Source organism: Orbicella faveolata, unplaced genomic scaffold (genome assembly GCF_042242905.1).
Source record: "Orbicella faveolata isolate gen_17 unplaced genomic scaffold, um_ofav_v1 contig_35, whole genome shotgun sequence".
Taxonomy (NCBI): Eukaryota; Metazoa; Cnidaria; class Anthozoa; order Scleractinia; family Merulinidae; genus Orbicella; species Orbicella faveolata.
Window position 1 is genome coordinate 5,803,087 of NW_028301564.1, and position 18,557 is coordinate 5,821,643.

The window sequence follows — 18,557 nt, forward strand, 5'->3', positions numbered from 1 at the left end:
ACCCAATTGCAAACATCTGGTTTATCCGTTTCTTGGAAAAAGGCACAAAGCCCCCTTGACGATTTAGTTCTTCAAGAGCATGTGGGCAAAGGCTGGCAAACTTTGTACTTCTCCTGGTGCGATTCAGTGTGCACCCTGTCATGAAGAAAATGCTCCTGCCACACCAGTCTATTTAGTTTTGAGTGGTAGTAATTCTCGCAAGTTTCATTCAGTAGAGTGCAGTGGCACACTCCCAGCAGTTGTCAAATGTTTGTCTGAAGGGATGAAATCATCTGGAATATGCTCGCATGCTCTAGCTGTATGCGAAAAAGTGGGGTTACATTCAGTTTTTGCAGTGTTGCAGTACTAAGAAACCAAAGTTAAATTTGAGAAAAATCAATCTAGGGGGTAAACAAGACAGCCACTGTGTAGGAAGGAAACCAAACCAACCCCGTAAGCATTTCAAAGGCCCAATGACCCAAAGCAAAGTAGTAATAGAGTGCCAAAAGGTGTTTGCAGACAAGTGACCTAGTGTGGGTAATCAAGGAGCAAGCCTTTTGCCTGAGGTAGAGAACCAAGCACTTAGCCAGGCTCAAGTTCAATCCTATGGATACGAGACAGTATCCTCAGATATCCCACGGCTTGCCAATAGCTGTCCTGCTGAAAGCAGCATATTGCCCCATCTTGATGAACAGGGAAATCATTTTTCCTTCCTGGAATTCCTTTTTGACACTGATGTACTGTAGTTACAAAATAGCTCTGCAACTGACACGACTTCTCCTGCCTACCCACAAAATGCAGCTACTATGCAGCTTGAAAACATGGGCTTATAGCAAGGCCAAGCTATGGCAGTTCAAACTCCCCAAGCTTGTTATAATCAAGCAAGGACCGGTACCTTGCATAATTATTTGTTGCGCATGATACCAAAAATACCATGTCATGAATTTCCCTGGGTTCTGAGTCTCTTCATCATTACCTCTGCTGGTGCTTAAACTCACAATATTTCAATCTTGTTCCCAATTGTTGGTGCTGACCTAAAGAAGCACGATTGCTGAAAACGAGATTTTCAATATCTTCTAGTTAATTGCTCAGGAACTGAAATAACGAGAAAGGAAGGTCACGTCTCCCGTTTGCTGCTTATCATCGGCAAATCCCCTTTATTTTGGTGCAAAACGTTTCCCAAAAATGTGATAATAGCCGCATTAACAACAATCTCATCAATGTTTGATTTCCCATTCCCCATTCCCTTTCCCCATTCCGCATTTTAGTAACATCCCCTTGACTCAAGTGCACTTGAAAATCTCAAGTTGCACTTTACATTTAAACTTGGCTTCACATCTTATGACAAAGTGTGTTACTTGAATCACAGGCTGTCAATCATCTTTCGCGGTAAAATCAGTCATGCATATCACAAATGCGATTGCTCGCAAGTGTAGTCATGGGGTTTCTGCAATGGAAAAGAGTGTTCTGTAGTTTCATATTTATTTTGTCGTTACTTTTAACTCAGAGTTTTACCATTACAAGAAACACATAAGTGTTTCCTTGTTGATGAGTACCTGGCAGCTACACAACGAAAGAAGGGGCATCTAATCTTGTTTTCTCTAGATTGGTTCGTGATCAATGCGGTTTTTGACATAGAAATTGCTGTATGGCTTGGGCTTGGCCTCATCCGCAACATTGGTTTAGGGTGCTTTTAGCTAACCGAGACATGGATCCGCTTTGGAAAATGCATTTCCAGGTGCCTAGTCCGACCTTCAATGCTTTGTGTGATCTGGTACACGGAGACCTACAGAAGCAGCACACAAGAATGCGTTCACCTGTAAGCGCTGCAGCAAGAGTTGCCGTTGTGCTGTGGAGGCTTGCAACAAGGGACAACTTCAAAAGCTGTGGACTGCAATTTGGAATTGGGATGTCTATCGCTAAAACTATCTGCACCGAATTCGAACTTTCTCTTCTCTGACTCAAAGACCAGTTTATTAAGTTTCCATTAACGAGACAAGAGTTACAAGAACTGATGGATGAGTTTGAGGAGGAATACAGGATTCCCCAAATAGTTAGCCCTACAGATGGCTGTCACATCAAAATAAACGCACCCCAGATAACCACAAGGACTACTTCAACAGAAAGCAGCATTACATTGTTAATTTACAAGCCATAGTTAACTCCAATTTAAAATTTGCTAGCAAACAATGTGGTTTTATGAATATTGCAACCACAGCAACGTAAAAAAAGCAAGGAATGTCAGCCAGTTCAGACTCTCAGAAACTTGATGACCTGTTAACCAAGACGGACACCCTTCTCATGGCATAGAACGATATGTTGATGAAGTTGAATAAGCTGGAAGAATTTCAAGGTACAATTGTTGAAGAAGTCATCGGTCTAAAACAAAGTCTAGAAGATTCACAGCTAAAAATTAAGGAGAGAGCGGACCATACGGATACTGCCATTTTAAAATGGTTGGTTGAAGACCTGGAGAATTGTTTGAAACGTAACAACATTGTGATTTATAAATTTATAAAGTTTTTATTTATATTTGGTTGATAGGTGTGGTTAGATGAGAGTATCTAAACACGGTTGTGACGTTTTAGCTTCGCGTGCATTTTTTAGAATTATTTTGTATTTATTACGTAGCCTGATCTAAACACTCAAGGGTTGGGAGAATTCTCAAAAGTTATGCAAACCCAAGACTTTGTCTCGGGTTTGTAAAACTGTCTCAAATTCTCCTAACACTCCTCATGTTTAGATGAGGCTGTGTAAACACGGAAAAAGTGTTCTATTGCTTAATTGGGGTGGGGATTAAGGCAGTGAGAGAGCTCATACCTCAATGGAAAATTTATCAGTGTTGCCATATTTCAAGGTCTAATGACTCTTGAAAGACAAGTTGAAGTCATGACAGTGCATAGAACACACAAAACAGAATGCCAGCAACCCTCCCAAACCGAGACCTATTCATGTATATCTTCTAAGATACACTGATAAAGTGTTTATTGTTAAGTCTGCAGCGAGAAAGCTTAAAGATAAGAAATACAAGAATTTGCAGCTGTTCATTTCAGATGACTTGTCAAAGACCGTATGTAAGGAGCAAGCAAAGCTGAGGAGGAACTACCTTCCTGCAGTTAAAGCCAGAAGAAACGTGAAGTTTGCTTTCATTCCATGGAGCGTCCCAGCTCAGATTTTTTACAAAGAAGACAGTACAGAGAAGTTGAAGTCCTTTATGCTACCAAAAGAACAATTCAAGGCATTGGTATTATATCGTTTTGAGAATCTGGTGCTCTTTGTTTACTTTGAAAGCGAGCCTAGGTCAGTCTGTATTTGAATGTTATAAAGGGAGGGGAGAGGGTGATCTTGGCGAAAGTGTACAGGCAACCTGGCTACAGAGGTTGTGGTAAGTACACTTTCGCCTAGGTGTATGTTTTGTTTTTGTTTTGTGCTTACAAAATTTCACTTTTCCTGTAGTTTCCAGATTTTGTTGAAGAAGTTCAAATATGTTTTTGAACCTCACAAGGTTATAATAAAAAGTGGAAAAGTGAAAAAAAACATTCTAAAGTAAACAATGATTCATTAATTTAAAACTAATGTTCTATAATAGCACAAAATATTTAAAGTTAAATTATCCAACTTCTACAAAAGAGAGACCTAAACAGATTTTCTACTCTTTAAAGACTGAAATAACTTTCATTATTTTCTGTAAAGTAAACATGGCTGCTTGTTGGAGTTGAGCTCTCAGCATAGGGGCTTCTGCTTCTTGTGAAAGCTCCTTGCTGAGATGAAAAACTGATATTTTGATCATAACCTGGAACTGGAGCCCCCTGAGCTGAATAACCACTGGAATAAAGTTGGGGTAGCACCATCATCATTTGCATTAGGCGCATCTCATGTTGTCAGGCTATTTCATCTTCCTCTTCAAAATATTCAAGTAACTCTTTTGTAGGGTCTTTCTCTATCACATGCTTCATAGTTGCGATTGCCTCCACTGGATCTGTTTTCAACCTTTTCTTTCCCCTTTTCACAGGAACAAATTGCGCTTTAGCTGCCGTATCACCATCTTTACCACTACTGTTGTCATCCTACACATTGATTTCTTCTGAACGGCTGTTTTTATACTAGAGACACATTATCCATCTGGATGAGCTTGGGCAAACACTTTTAATTTGTCTGGTTATGCGTCTCCACTAAAAAGACCAGCACAAGACGAATTTTGCATCTAGATGAACTATCCTTGGTTATGCATCTTGAACGATGCACTATGAAAGATAGTTCGTCTGGACATGTATAAAGATGAGCATCAGACGAAGAACGTAAGAAAAGACCGCGTTATGAGAGCCAGCGGTTATATGCAAAGAAAACAAGATGGCAGATGCAAGCAATAAGGCAGGTGCAAAACTGCGAAATCGACAATGGAGAGAAACAGAGCTCAAGTACTTTGCCTTAGTCCTGCCAGACAAGAAACAAGAGTTTGGTTACAAACTGGACACGCTTGTGACTAGGAGTATTTCTACTCCCCCCTGGATGGGATGTCAGTCCATTGCAGGGTTACCACCAGCATTAAGTTCGCTGTTACCCATTTAAATACACCTGGGTGGAGAGAGGCACTGTGAGAGTAAAGTGTCTTGCCCAAGAACACGACACAATCTCCCTGGCCAGGGCTTGAACCCGGATTGCTTGATCTGGAGATGAGCGCACTAACCATGAGGCCACTGCGCCTCCCACAATTCCTCTATAACCATATCCTTATTTCTTAACTGATCCTCAAGTTCACAGATTTTGCCAGGATAAACTTCATGAAGGGCGTACTCCTCAACCGTGTGCTGAAGCAAGGATTGGATTGTTGCCATGCCTATTGCCATGCTTGGGGTTGTTTGTCATATCCAAAAGGTTCTTGCAGAAACGCATGGATTTTTCTTCTAACTCAGACATACTCATCCTCAGATCGCCTACCACATCAGATATCAAATTGGTTGTCGAGACGGAAGATGCAAACAATAGTTCTTTCACAGACTTCATCATTTGTATTTCTCATTCTCCAAACTTAAGGTTATTTTCAATTACTATCTTCTCTACGGGAATATTAGATGGTTGTGGTTCTTCTAATTTAGCTCACTTTGCAGACGAAACAGATGTGGTACTAGATGCCACAATAGATCTCCCCAGCCTGGAGCCAAATTCTCTTTCTGTTTGATCTTTTGTTTCAGATAAAATCTAATACGAACAATCAGATAATTAACTTTCAATAGAAGTGACAGCCCTTCATTTTGTTACCATACTTCAAGCACTCATATGTTGTACACTAACCTTTTTTCTTCAAATACAATAACTTTTTGTCTTTATGTAAAGTGAATCTATGTTTTCAGTATTGTATTATATGCCTATCCCTAGTTTACTCACCTTGTCGATATTTTCTTCTGCCATTAGAGATGATAATAGCGAGGACTGTGAAGAGCTGGAAGAAACACTTGAAACACTGCTGGAAGCTGCACTGCTCTTAACACCACAAATTCCTTTTGATTTCGAAGTAAAGAAATCCATCATCAATTTAGAATCTGTTGAGAAAATGTTTGCTGCAATTATCACATCAGAAATTGACCAGACACACTGAACAATCACCTACTTAACTTTTTTAAACCCTTCTTTGAAGCAAGAGTTACGAAACCCTCTTCCCCAGTCCCAAACCTGACCTTCTCAGAAACCCCTTCTCTCCAGCTAGGGAAAAGAATTGCATTTGTACATACCTTGTCAATGCCTTGTTATTATGTAAGAAAGAATAGCTCTAAAGAAAACTTCGTCCTATCTATTTTTTCAATCTCTCTACTTGGAGTAATTAACAAATGTGCCTTCAATCACAACATTAAACCGATGTTGTAATTAAAATTTTGATTACCATCATGGTGTTGTACATGAAGTAATATGCACGTGTAATCAGATGCATCAGCACATTCTATCACATCAGCACGCACTATGTATGCATAATGAGTATGTATAATGTACTTACTTGAATAAATCATTCGATCATTTACACAGCAACGTGTAACATGGTGGCAGCTGGTTAAGCCATTTTAAAGTGTTTTAAAGCATCATGGCTTCGCCTACCTCTCCATTCCCATCTCTGAAAACGACGGGCGATGATAAACATGACATGGAAGTGTACATCGAAGATTTAGTGGATTATTGTGTTATGCAGAACTGGTATGACCCAGTAACGGAAAGTGACGAACAGAAATGGACTAAACCGGACAATGCGATGGCCTGCCTTTGAGCATCTCTGTCTCCGGCAGCGAGATCGATATACAAATAAAGTTTGGGGCTGACTGAAGAGAATCAGAAGAAACCTCACCTAGTTGTGGCTGCGTTGAAAGAACTTTATGGCGCTAGTATCGGGGTTTCTGGCGAACGACCGAAATTTCTCGGCCTCATTCAAGATGAAAGCGAGTCTATCACTTCGTGGGAAACAAGAGTCCGCAACCCGGGTGCACAATGCGAGTACGAGAATTTTGCTGACGAGCTCATGAAAGATCAGTCCATTGCTGGTTTAGCATCCGAAACGCTTTGCATCAAACTGATTGGCAAAGGCCAAGGGCATCAGGACGTCTCGCAAACAAAGGTTACCTTGAAAGAAGTGGTCGAAACTGCGAAATGCTTTGAAGCCTCTACCTATGCCAACCAATTGATGAAGACCGCTAGAGGCAATCAAGAACAGGTGAACTTCACAAGCAAGCCGAAAACTGGAAAAGAAGTTGTGCACTGGCAATTGACACCTTGTTATTGGTGCAATGGCAGCCATCAACAACCTTGCCAACAGCACTGCCCTGCGTACGGCAAGAGACGTAATAAATGCGGAATCATCGGCCATTTGTCTTGCGCTTGCAAAAGCAGACCAAGTCATCAGAAACCACATCAACAGTCGAATTTCGTCGAAAGTGAACCGAGCAAGGAGGCTTTTGCGATTGATGGCGAGAAGATAGCGTGGTCTGACAAGAGGCCTGGAAGAAAATTCTTCACCCATCTTCACTTGATACACGGTGACAAAACGAAAGTTGTGCGAGCTCAGATTGATACCGCATCCACGTGCAATACTATGCCTGAAAGTTTGTTGCGAAAGCTGTTTTCCCAGCGCTAAGATTTCAAAGACAAAGACCACAATCAGCACGTACGGAGATCAGACTTTGCGGCCAAAGGGTCAGGTAACTCTGTGTTGCGAAAGGAAAGAGAAACTACACCTCTTAGAGTTCCTAGTAGTAGAAGTCCCACAAGGAAAACCACCACTTCTCAGTGGTCAAGATGCACAGGCTCTGCACTATTTAACGATGTATGCAGATGAAACTCATGCAGTTGACAGAGAGGGCACCAATAGCAAGACAGCAATGCCCTGTTCACCTCTCTAACCTGGAACGATTACAAAGGAAGATGTTCTAGAACAGTACGCCAGCGTGTTCAGACCAGGCCACGGAAAACCACTAGGCAGCCCCTTGCATATCAAAATGGACCCTGATGTCACCCCTGTCCACGCCCCAAGGCGTCATGTTCCAGTGGCCAAACTTGACAGAGTCAATGACGAACTAAAGAGGCTCTGTGACGACGGAATCATCAAGCCAGTAATGGAACCTACAGAATGGCTCTCCAATATTCTGGTCAAAGAGAAACCTAATGGAAAGCTGAGGATATGCATAGACCCAAGTCAGATGATCAACAAGGTGATCAAAAGACCGATCTACACCATCCCAACAATCGAAGAGAAGCTACCACTATTGACAAAGGCGAAAGTATTTACTACAGTGGACGTATCGGAAGCCTTCCACACCATCGTATTGGATGACGATTCGTCACTGCTCACCAACTCAGGTTCAAGCGCAACTGCAAAGTGACTGTACAAAGAGACATGTTGTAAGTTTCAGAACTGGTTTTAATGACTGATTAAAGCTCTCAACTGATTGTATGTGATGTCTTTCAAATCACACACAGCGCTGCCTGTGCCGCTTACATTATAATTGTCATAAATTCTCGGCCAATTATTTCATTTAGATTTTAAAATGTTCTATTTGTTAAATTCCCAGTTGGATGAAGTACAGTTGGAACATCTGCTGGACTTCATTGGGACTTCACTCAGCTGGACTCAACTTTACTTGACAGCCACACATCTCAAGTTTTCATTTTACCTCCTGAGCTGACCGTTCTGGAAGCTGAAGCTGAACATTGACAGGGATGTTTATACCACCTCCACCTAGCCATCTTCCTGTTGGATCATCAACTGGAGGTCCTGTCACAGTTCTGGAAAAAGGAGCAAATACAATAATATAATGAGAACAGAACACTGAAATAAAAATGTATGCGTTTTTAATTATTTCATATTTGTTTGCCTGGATTGTTTGTTACAGTTTTAATAAAATAAAATAATTCAGTAACACAGAAATATTTGCATGTAGTGGCCAAAGAGGATCCACAAGCTCAGACTGTAGGTGGCCAAGCTGTCCATGATGGTTCACAGCTTTAAATGCATTTTTGCGTTCTCCCCTCTTCTTGTTTGCAGTGAACACTTTACTGATGGTCATCTCAAAACAGCAAAGATAATAGCCTTTGACGATGCACCTTACATTCAGTAAAGCCTCTACCTGGACATCTTGCATGGACATTGACCTGGAAAGGCAATGATAGGCAAGTGGGTAATTTGAGTACACATACAACAGGGTATATTCTTTGCATTGAGAGGACTTGGTCAGAATTTGTTTTACCAATTTTGTCCCCAGGGCTTCCTAAAAATGGCGAATGATTAAACAGGTAGTGTGCATGACATCTGTTCGAGGTTGCTGAGCCAATCGATGAACAGTTTTTGTGTGGTTATTGATTGGTCATAGATTGGCTGATACCAATCAATACCAATGAACTAATTTTATCAATTGACATCAATTGATTGACTGAATTTCCAATCGTTGGTTTCCATCAGTTGGATACCCTGGGGAGACTGTCTCTCAAGCAGAATGTCTCGAGTCCTTTGTTGATTTTATAGCAACATCTAAAATTCAGAATGATTGTGCTAACATCATCCTTATCAGCCACAATTCTTCCTCTTTTGACACTCCAGTTTTACTTAGAACATTGCTATTCACCACAACTTATTCCTAAAATGAAAGCACTAAACGTTCATTTCCCAGACAGTTACTTTTATTCGGAAGCTCATCAAAGAAAAATGTCAAGCGTTGAAAACAGAGGACAGTTCTTTTGAGAAGACCAATCAAGCAGCTGTCTACAAAGTCATTTTTAAGGCAGATTTTCCAGGTCATGATGCTCTAGGGTACGTCAAAGCACTCAGAAAAATTCTTTTCGTCTCTCCTCTTGGCGCTAATGCTTGCGATATTGTAAACAAGAGCAAAACAACGACGATGGAATCTGCTCTTGAAGAGCTGATTTATGTTGACCTTAGCCAAAATGTGAGAATTAACCCTTCTGTGGTTAACCTTGACTCATTGCAAAAAATGGGCGCCAAAGCACAAATAGTTTAAAAGTGATGGTGAATTAGGCATAGGCACTTGAAAACTGTGTTTGGCCACCTAAAAAAACCTCCATCCACATCAGCATACCTTGTAATCTACAAAAGAGGTGGAGGCAAAAGTTGGCAAACATATCTAGTTAGTAGTTTTAATACAATACTTGAAGCATCGAGCATCAATAATGGAGTTGCTGCTTTAATTGGGGCCTACTACCTGTTTGAGTTTGAGTATCCACTGGAAGCCAGAGGAGCTTATTTGTTTCTGCAGGAGTACCTCTTAAATGACTGTTAACAACAGGCCATCCAAGTAAGCAGCTTCCTTGGTTAAATATCAAACCACTGTTATGTAGACCGACTGGTCTTTGTACAGTAAATCAAAGCTTCAAAGTCTGAGCGAGAGCAAATTGGCTGTCGAAACTCACATTCGAGAACTTGAAATTGATGTAGTTGAGCTGCCACACATTGGCAGCTACACAAGCATGATTTGCAGGAATTGCCACATTCCTGGCCGGAGGAGTGGAGGAAACCATGGCAGTTTGTGTAAATCTCCTCCTTGTCAATCATTTATTTCTTGTGGACAAAAGAAGAAACACCCTGAACAAGAAAAACTCGCTCACCTTGAGAAAGAAATGAAACAAGTCATGTCCCTCATTACGAGTAAGCAACTCCACAACACAGCCATCGCAGCCTATCAGCCCACACCACGAGATAACTAAACTTGTGACAGCACAAACGGTGATAAAAATCAACCGCTTGCGAGAAGAAAACTGCCAATTAAAGGCTGCTTGAGAGATCATGCTCAGTGAGGAAGAAGTATTGAGAGCTACGACAGACATAGATCATCACCAGATACCAACTCTAACTTGTCTCACACGTTAGAGGAGATTCAAAGAATGCAATCATGAATGGATGGATTTATGCGTACATACACATCAAAGAACACACGCCAAGATCAACCAAGGGTATGTACATGAGATGGCAGACCTATCTGCGGCATTTGTGGATGAACCAGTTACTTGAGGGAAAACTGCTTCTCAAGAAACCAGCCGAGGTATCCAAATCAAGGACAACCTGGTAAGCGGAGTAATTCACAATATCCATCACAACATCCACTCATTGCTGTTATTGATTCAGGAACTCCCTGATCCCATAGTAGCCCAGTTTGACCACCAGGCCTCTATTAGACTGCCACCACCTGTTTCAGCGACTCCACCACCAGAAATTGCGATTGCTGTCATTCAGCAAGGCAACACCTCATGTAATCAGCCATCCCATAACCAGCACAACCAAAGAGAGGGAACAGAGCCGCTTTACTATGTTAGACGAAGCCAACCAATATCACCCACACTCATGAGCATACATGTGCCAACAATTAACACTATTGAATCCGCCAAAGTCAGCAGCCCAACCACAATGAAATAAAACTGCGTGCCACAGCTTAAAGTCAAGATGGATCTTGGTGCCTTTACAAGACCTTACACTGAAGACACGTCTACAAGACCCCTCAGACCAATTGACAAACACAAAATTGATGTCCGAATAGAGATTTGTTCCCAAAACAGGCCTAGTGAAACAACAAATGAAACTGTCATGTCTACCGTAACTGAAGGAACTCTTGCAGATAAAACTACATCACTAGAAAGTGACAGTTTAGAACTGGAAATCCAGCAGTTAAGGAGAAGCAAGGGTGTAGCACCAGCCAAGTAAAATGTCTGCTCAAGCCAACAGCAACCCTACACCCATTACAGAAACTAATGAACACAGAAAGGAATACCTACCCTGCAAGAAGCAAAAGTCTTCCTCTTAAACAGGAGCATTGCAACCCCTTCATAACAGCAGAAATACTTGATTACCCTGTAGTTGATTTAGGAGCTTTTATTTCTGTAATTCATGCTGAATTCGTAAAAGAAGCATTCTTCCAAGAGACCACCCCCATCATGGCTCCAAGCACTTATCCCAGAGTGGATACAGTCAGCTGTGAGAAACTGCCACCAATTGGGAAGATCGACACCACCTTATCATTCGGTGGCAGGAAGATTCCCTGTCAGTTCCATGTTGTACAAAACATGACTACCAACGCTGCGCTTGGTGGAGATTTTCTGTCCACAAATGGCGCTATCATAAACTTTGCAGACGAAACCCTGAACCTGAGTAACTCTCATCCTGTTGAGTTGCCACTTACAGCAATCCGTTCACCACCTATGGCTAATTTCCTGAAAGTTCCAGACCAGTACGACCAGGTCGCTCCTTCTCTCAATAATGGAGAACCAGCACCAATTTGCCCCAAATATTTCTGTTTTTCTGACCGATTTACACAACAGTGTGAGCAGTCAACATTTTCCTTTCTCAAGTTCCTCATCATTCTTCTCTTGATGTAACCTCATGGTCGTGCTGCTACAGAATGTATCATCAGTCAAGATTGGCCACCGAAATCTACCCAGTTTTCCAGACTCCTGGGAGAGCAGATAATTCACATGTCCAGAACAACTCTCTATTGCCTCATGCCCAATCAGGTCAAGTTCCTAATCCAAAGCTCCTGTTTCAACTCATGCATGTCCACACAACCCCTCAACAGTGGTGACCAACAAGTTTCATCAGAAGATGTAGGCTTCCTTTATCAAGCACTACATAGTCAAAGTATATGCCCCTTTCTAGGAGATGGGATGGACTGGTCAATAACCAATCAATGATAAATGGATCAGGAATAAATAATAATAAAGATGATATCCCGAGGTATCCCTCGGTGAGTTCCCACCATATTCTGTTGACATGACTAGTTTCAAGCAATAAGTATCACTATATCACACAGCCATAAGGTAGCTGAAGTATCGCTAACCGATCATATAGTAAATGGTTTTAATCCAAAACCGTTCAGAAAAGTCATACCCAATAGCTGAAGACAAAGATAATACCAAGTTATCGTCACTACTGGGTTAGTGATTTTCTGACCATGCTGATCTCTGGAGTGGTTACAAGGGGAAGAGTTAACCTGCCTGCCAGGGTAACCCGCCTGCCGGGTAACCCTGGCTGCCTTGTACACATGACAAAGAAAAAAAGGGGAAATGTGAGAGTGCTAGGGTAATCTGCGTGCTAGGGTAACCCTCTCTCCTTGTAAACGTGCCCTTATTTGATATTTGTAATTAAGGTCATTTAAAGGAGAGGACATATTTATCAAAGCCTGTAAAGGTTTCTTTAGCCTGCTTCCATGCATTCATATTAAAAAAAATTAAACTTGATTGATTGATTGACTGATTGATTGACACAGAAAGTCGAGCAATATTTGTTCTGCTAGACTACAAGCAGTCAGTTTTTATTCATGAAATCCTCCCGGCTCGCTTGATCACTTTAAGAAACGTCAGGAAAAGAAAGAGACCGCCTGCAGTGTACTATTCTGCAGTACAATCTAGCTTTGTAATTATTTTTCATGACCACCAAGAACAAGATGTGTTACTAGATATCCAATCACATTTTCGCTTTCATGAAAACCATCATTCACGCGATTTAAGACAAAAACTATGCTGTGGCTTATGATAAGCTCTTCAAACAATCATTTTCAGTTGGCAGAGAGCAAATTATGGATAAATACTTCGTATATTTTTTACATATAAGAGCATGGAATCAAGTAACACTTCATGTAATGTACATTGAATTATAGCCTCTCTGAGTGGACGATGAAACGCCATAACGAAATGATGAAACACCATGACAAAACGACAAAACGTCAAAATGACAATGAACCGATGTGGTCAGTGATAAGTCGAACTTGTAAATCAATGAGTGGAAGAGGCCAGCCAACGAATCGAACTTACAAGATGACAAGACGAACTCACAAAGCGATGAGTCAACTTCTGAAAATGGCGAATCAAGCTGGCAATTGGCTGAGTTGAACTCAGAAAACAATGAGTCAACTAGAAGAATCAGTGTGCGGAAACGGTGAAACGTCATGAAACGACAAGTCGAACATTTTGTCCACAATCTACCATCATAAGAAACACATTCGAGCCACAACACCACAAATTGTTACATGCAATTCTCATGCAATGTGAGTGAGAAGCTTTTCCTGGATGGGGTCGGGGAAGTTTGCTCCTAGCCTAAAATGTCAGTCCTCGGATGGCCCTTGGATGATGATTGACGTGAATTTCAAGCTAGAAATATACTGTCCATGACCTCAGTATGATTTAACACAAAATAGAATGCAGGGGACTGATAAACAGAAAGGTACATTTGTTACAATATAATTCTAACACTGTAAACAAAATGGCACATTGCTTACCGTAGGTTTACATGAATTCACGTGACCCAAATACAGCTGTTCTTGTTCTCATTCGACCACCACTGTTTTTCATTTCGATCTTTTTACTTTGATAACAGAAGAAAATAAAAATATGTACTAAGCGAGCTAACTTTAAAAACTCAACCTGCAACAAAACATAAGACATAAGAAAGTTGTAAATCAAGCGTTCATGAATGAGACACCAACTTGATTTATTTAATGTGACAGTTTTCATATTATACATGCAAACACAGACAAAAACACGCGAGTTGGGCTAGGAAAGACAGTTTAATAGGACAACCTATATACTGCCCGGGACTGGTCGGGATGGGTAAAATACAATTGTACGAGTCGCCGATCACGCAACCTCGAGGAGAATATGATACGCGTAAAGATAGGTGCGGCCGAAATACGATCTAAGAATACAATCCATTAAACCTAATTAACTAATATTAATTTGTACTTAATGTCATAGTCTTCATATTATAGATGCAAATGCAAACAAAAACACGGGAGTTGGGCTACGAAAGACAGTTTAATAGGACAATCTGTACACTGCCCAAAGAGAAGTTTGGCCCAAACTAATAATAAAGTTAATTAAGGCAAGTAAGTAGGACTTGTATACACATAGGGAACATTTGGCAGTTTAGCCAGAGTTTCTCAAATCGAAATGACAGAGTTCAGTGGAGTACGAATGTAGCATTGATAACAGTCCGAGGACCAGCGCCCGATGGTTTTGATGAGATGGTCTGGAAGGCCAGCATTGGCAGCGGAAGTGGCACCCCCAATTTGGAAGCTGTGTCCACTGAAGAGGGTGGGGTCGATTCCCAGCAGGCGAAGACATGAAGACAAGCCTGCAAATAACAGTCGGTCATCGGTCAATTGTCTGGTAAATTTGAGGTTTTGACAGCTAAAAGCTTAGTCTGGTCGGACACTCTCACCGGGCATTTCTGCTAAATGAAAAATAATTTAATTGGAAATTTGTGGCCGAATATGGAACAAGTTATTTTATTATACTGCCACACAATACTATGCAAAAAGGCTTTGTTATCAGTTTCGTTTTTATTCCATTTCTGAGAAATAATTTTATCATGTCAAATGCGTTGTCTCAAATGCCATGTCGAATTGTAAACATGCCACATCAGCACCACTATTCAGGCTACGTGTTAATTTATGCATTTTGCGGTGGTGTCTTGAAAGATTTTGAAGCCCCACTTAGTCCGAATTATGTTCGTCTGAAAAACTACTTGAATCTGAGGTCTCAAATGTTGTTACTCGTTGTCTGTTATCTGCAAGTGTTGCGGTTTTTAGTCGTAATTTGACTCGACTGAGGCCCAGTTCAGACGCTGAACTTTTCATGAGCCAAACTTATTTTGAATTTGGACCGACCCAAATTATCAAAAGTACACCTGTTGATTCAGACGTCGAACTTAATTCGCCGGCTGAGCTAGGCGGGAAGAACGGCTGGGCTGTTCCAAATTCAAATAGCCGTTCTTAATTGATTCAAATGCCAACCTTTAAATGTACTTAATTCAACGTATTTGGTCCAGCTCATGGAAAGTTCAGTGTCTGAACTGGGCCTAAAATATTAAATATTATGCAAATTCGATACACGGCCCAAATTCTCATGTTTTGTTTATCGTAATGCAATCGCTTTCAAAAACTTTAAAACCTCTAAAACGAAACCAAATGTATTACCAGTCCATATGATCAAAAACCAGTTTTATAGCTCTACAAAGTTTTTTCTTACATCTGTGGTTCAATATATTTTGAATTAGTTTCCGTGCCAAGCGTGAATGTACAAATTAGTCACACTTTGTAGTCACGACCACTTCCAATTTGAATTTCATTTAACTACGCAAATTTATTTATTCAATTGACCCCAAAAATTGTCAAGGGAAGCTTGCTTTCAGAAAAAGTCGAAGAATTCATTTCAGCCAATTTTCAAGTCTCTGAATATTATTGTGAGTGAGTTTTGGTCAGTTTTTGCACTGACAAGCTGTCCACATGGGAAACTTGATCAAGTGAGTGAAGGCAAATTAGGGGTACAAATGTTTGTAAATTTGTCAATTTTCAAGCAGTAAAATAATACCTGACTTACTGTAAAGGTCCCCTTTCTGGTGCTAGTATCGATTTTACACTCAGTTGACTTTACTTTTAAGCCATTTGAATTTGCAACCAACATTTTGGCAAAGGGTCTGAAATACCGAAACATCTCAAATGTCTCTTATTTTAAGTTTCTAGCGGCAAAAAAAATTTGTCTGATCAGACTGGCTTTTTGTCAGGTCAAAACTTGTCCTTGGCCTGAGAAATGACCTGCTTATAGACAAAAATTATTTGCAGGCTTGTGAAGAGAATGATAAGAGACATGGGCGGGTTAGGGGGGAGCCATCTTGTAGTGCGAACAGAGGGGTGGTATTGTAGTCGTGTGAGCTTGGGTTATAATGGCATATTAGCATTTGAAGGTAGCAGACAGGGCAGATGTCACTTTTGCTGTGTCTGGAGACGAGAGTGTGTGATCTCCGAAACTGATCCGTCTTGGAAGTTTTAAGCCTGAGGGCGATAAACTCGGTACCGTCAGGCGAGGTACGAGATTGAACATCAGCAAGAGTAAGGTGCTGATCCGGACAGAAATCTTTTGGGTGTAAGACGGTAAACTCGCCACACCTGAGCAGGAAAAAATGCGCAGTGACCATGGCGGACCACTTTACGTAATCGTCATGAGAGCTGAGGGAAATGAATTGCTTCATGTCACAGAGAAGTTTGATGGTGATGGCTAGCTTTTGCTTTGCTGTGATCCCATGTAATCTGTTTATTCCTCGGACAGTCTGACAAAGTTGCAGTGCGTCATCGAGCGGGTTGGGGCAGCCATGGGCAATATGAAGGGCAAGTATGGCAGAGAGATACACGGGTATAGATTGCGGTTGAATTCTGCTCGCTAACTTGGGGACGAAAAGCATCAGCGTCTGCTCGGAGGCTGGGAATGGAGAAAGGTCCAGCCAGGACAAAAGGTGAGGTACTGGCGTTGAGGGGCGCTGTAAGTTCGTTGCGTGGAGTCGGCGAGGCCGTGGGCGAAATTCTGCCCTGCTTTCACTTGAAGTGTTTCCAGTTGATAACTGGGATGGGTGTAGGGTGTTGGTCTGCCTGTGGTGCAAGGTGATGAAACCTTTCGAACTGGAAGCGAGATAAAGCATCAGCAATACAGTTCTGGGAGCCTGGGACGTACACGGCCGAAATTTCAATACAGTTATTCGCACACACGAAGAACACATAGCGTAGGAGGGCCATTATGTGTGGGCATTTGCTGGAGCCCTTTTGGATGATTTAATGATTGTTTCATTGTCACAGTGAAACATCAGGCGTTTTCCACAAAGAGAGGGGGCCCATGCAGAGAGTGCAGCTGTGATGGCGTACAGCTCTTTGAAGGCAATAGAAAGGCGAATAGGGACCTGGCATGCATTAAACGTACTACAGAACCAGGCACCATTAAAAAACGCACCAAAAGACGTTCGCAGGCGTCAGTGAACAGGTGACAAGATATGTTGGTGGACCAGAAATCATTGTAGAAGAGCGACTTGCCATTCCACTGAGGAAGGAAGGTAGACCACCAACGGATATCCTGTTTGCTCTGACGGGTGAGATGTATGTGGTGTGATGGAGAGCGGGGCTTGCTGAGAAGATCGATGAGACAACGCATGAAAGTGCACCCCAGGTGACACACATTGCAAATAAAGTTCAGGGTGCCAAGAAGCGATTGAAGCTGGCATTTAGTGCAATGAGAACGACTCTCCCATGCGGCCAGGAGAGCAAGGGTATCATTTAGACATGATGCCTTGATCCGGGTCTCTTGAAAAATGGAGTCAATTTCTATGCCCAGTAGGGTAAGGCAAGTTGATGGGTGCCCAAGTTTAGAAGGGTTAAGGGTAAAGCCAAGGTCAACGCAAGTTTGTGTCATAATGTCTAGGTTTCGAGTGCATGGTGAGGTGGCGGAGTCGCATGTGAGAAAGTCATCCATATAGTTCCAGACAGGATCCGCCCCTCGGTTGTGCATAATGAAATTGAGGGCATCAGCATAACGGAGAAATTGAGCGGGTACACTGCGAGGGCCGAAAGGAAGTAATAGGTTGACAAAATAGCCGGTTGTCAGTTCACCATTGACATAGATTGGCCAGGTGGAGCTGAGGAGCTCCCAGTCCTCTGGGCAGACCAAGATATGCTGGTAGGCATCCGATAAATCTAGTTTAGCCATCATGGCTCCGTGGCCAGCTTGCTTGAGGAGTGAGATGGCCCGATCAAGAGTGTCATATTGGCAATGGAAACGTTCCACTGGGATAAAATCATTAACAGAATGGCCCCGTGGCCACAAGAGGTCGTGGATGACCCGGTATTTCAGAGGATTCGAACACTTTTTGGGTACCGCGCCCATCAGCGATCCGACAAAGTTGCGAGTTGGAGAAGAAAGGAATGGACTGGCCATGCGATTGAGGTCGAGTTCCTGGTGTAATTCTTTGATAATGTGTTTGCTGGTGTCCAGCGCAGAGAGGTGATTGGGATAGGATTGAAATATTGTCGGTCTACTGTAGCCAAGTTCTACCCTGTGCGTGATGTCGTGAAGGAGCGCCTCGATGAAGGCGTTGTCCAGATGCTTGACGAGTGCTGCACTCCATTTGGCTACAGAGAGTGGGGACCAGGGTTCAGGCAGATTGTGTGCTTTCAGTAACGCTTAGTGTTGCTTAGCAAAAGTGGCAAACTTACTGTAAATAAAGGCTTAGTTACATTTTTTTCATTCTTTTATTTTTCTAATCTGAAATTTCTGTTATATAGGCT

General features: G+C 41.8%; 1 protein-coding gene and 1 pseudogene across 2 annotated transcripts in view; one reads left to right on the forward strand and one right to left on the reverse strand.

Moving 5' to 3' along the window:
• The first annotated feature begins 2,295 nt into the window (after window positions 1-2,295).
• On the forward strand, window positions 2,296-5,575 carry LOC149102761 (uncharacterized; annotated as a pseudogene).
• Window positions 3,983-18,557, reverse strand: part of LOC110039810 (uncharacterized) — a 60,454-nt gene continuing 45,879 nt past the window's right edge. Inside the window, exons 3-5 of one of the 2 annotated variants that reach the window (XM_089273707.1) lie at window positions 13,731-14,584; window positions 8,560-8,607; window positions 3,983-8,241 (exon numbers count right to left, since the gene is read on the reverse strand). In XM_089273707.1, coding sequence (XP_089129833.1) covers window positions 8,121-8,241; window positions 8,560-8,603 — 165 coding nt within the window. In that variant the 5' untranslated portion in view covers window positions 8,604-8,607; window positions 13,731-14,584 and the 3' untranslated portion in view covers window positions 3,983-8,120. Of the gene's footprint in view, window positions 8,242-8,559; window positions 8,608-9,052; window positions 14,585-18,557 lie in introns of those variants that run through there. The other variant, XR_016202047.1, reaches the window with a different exon arrangement.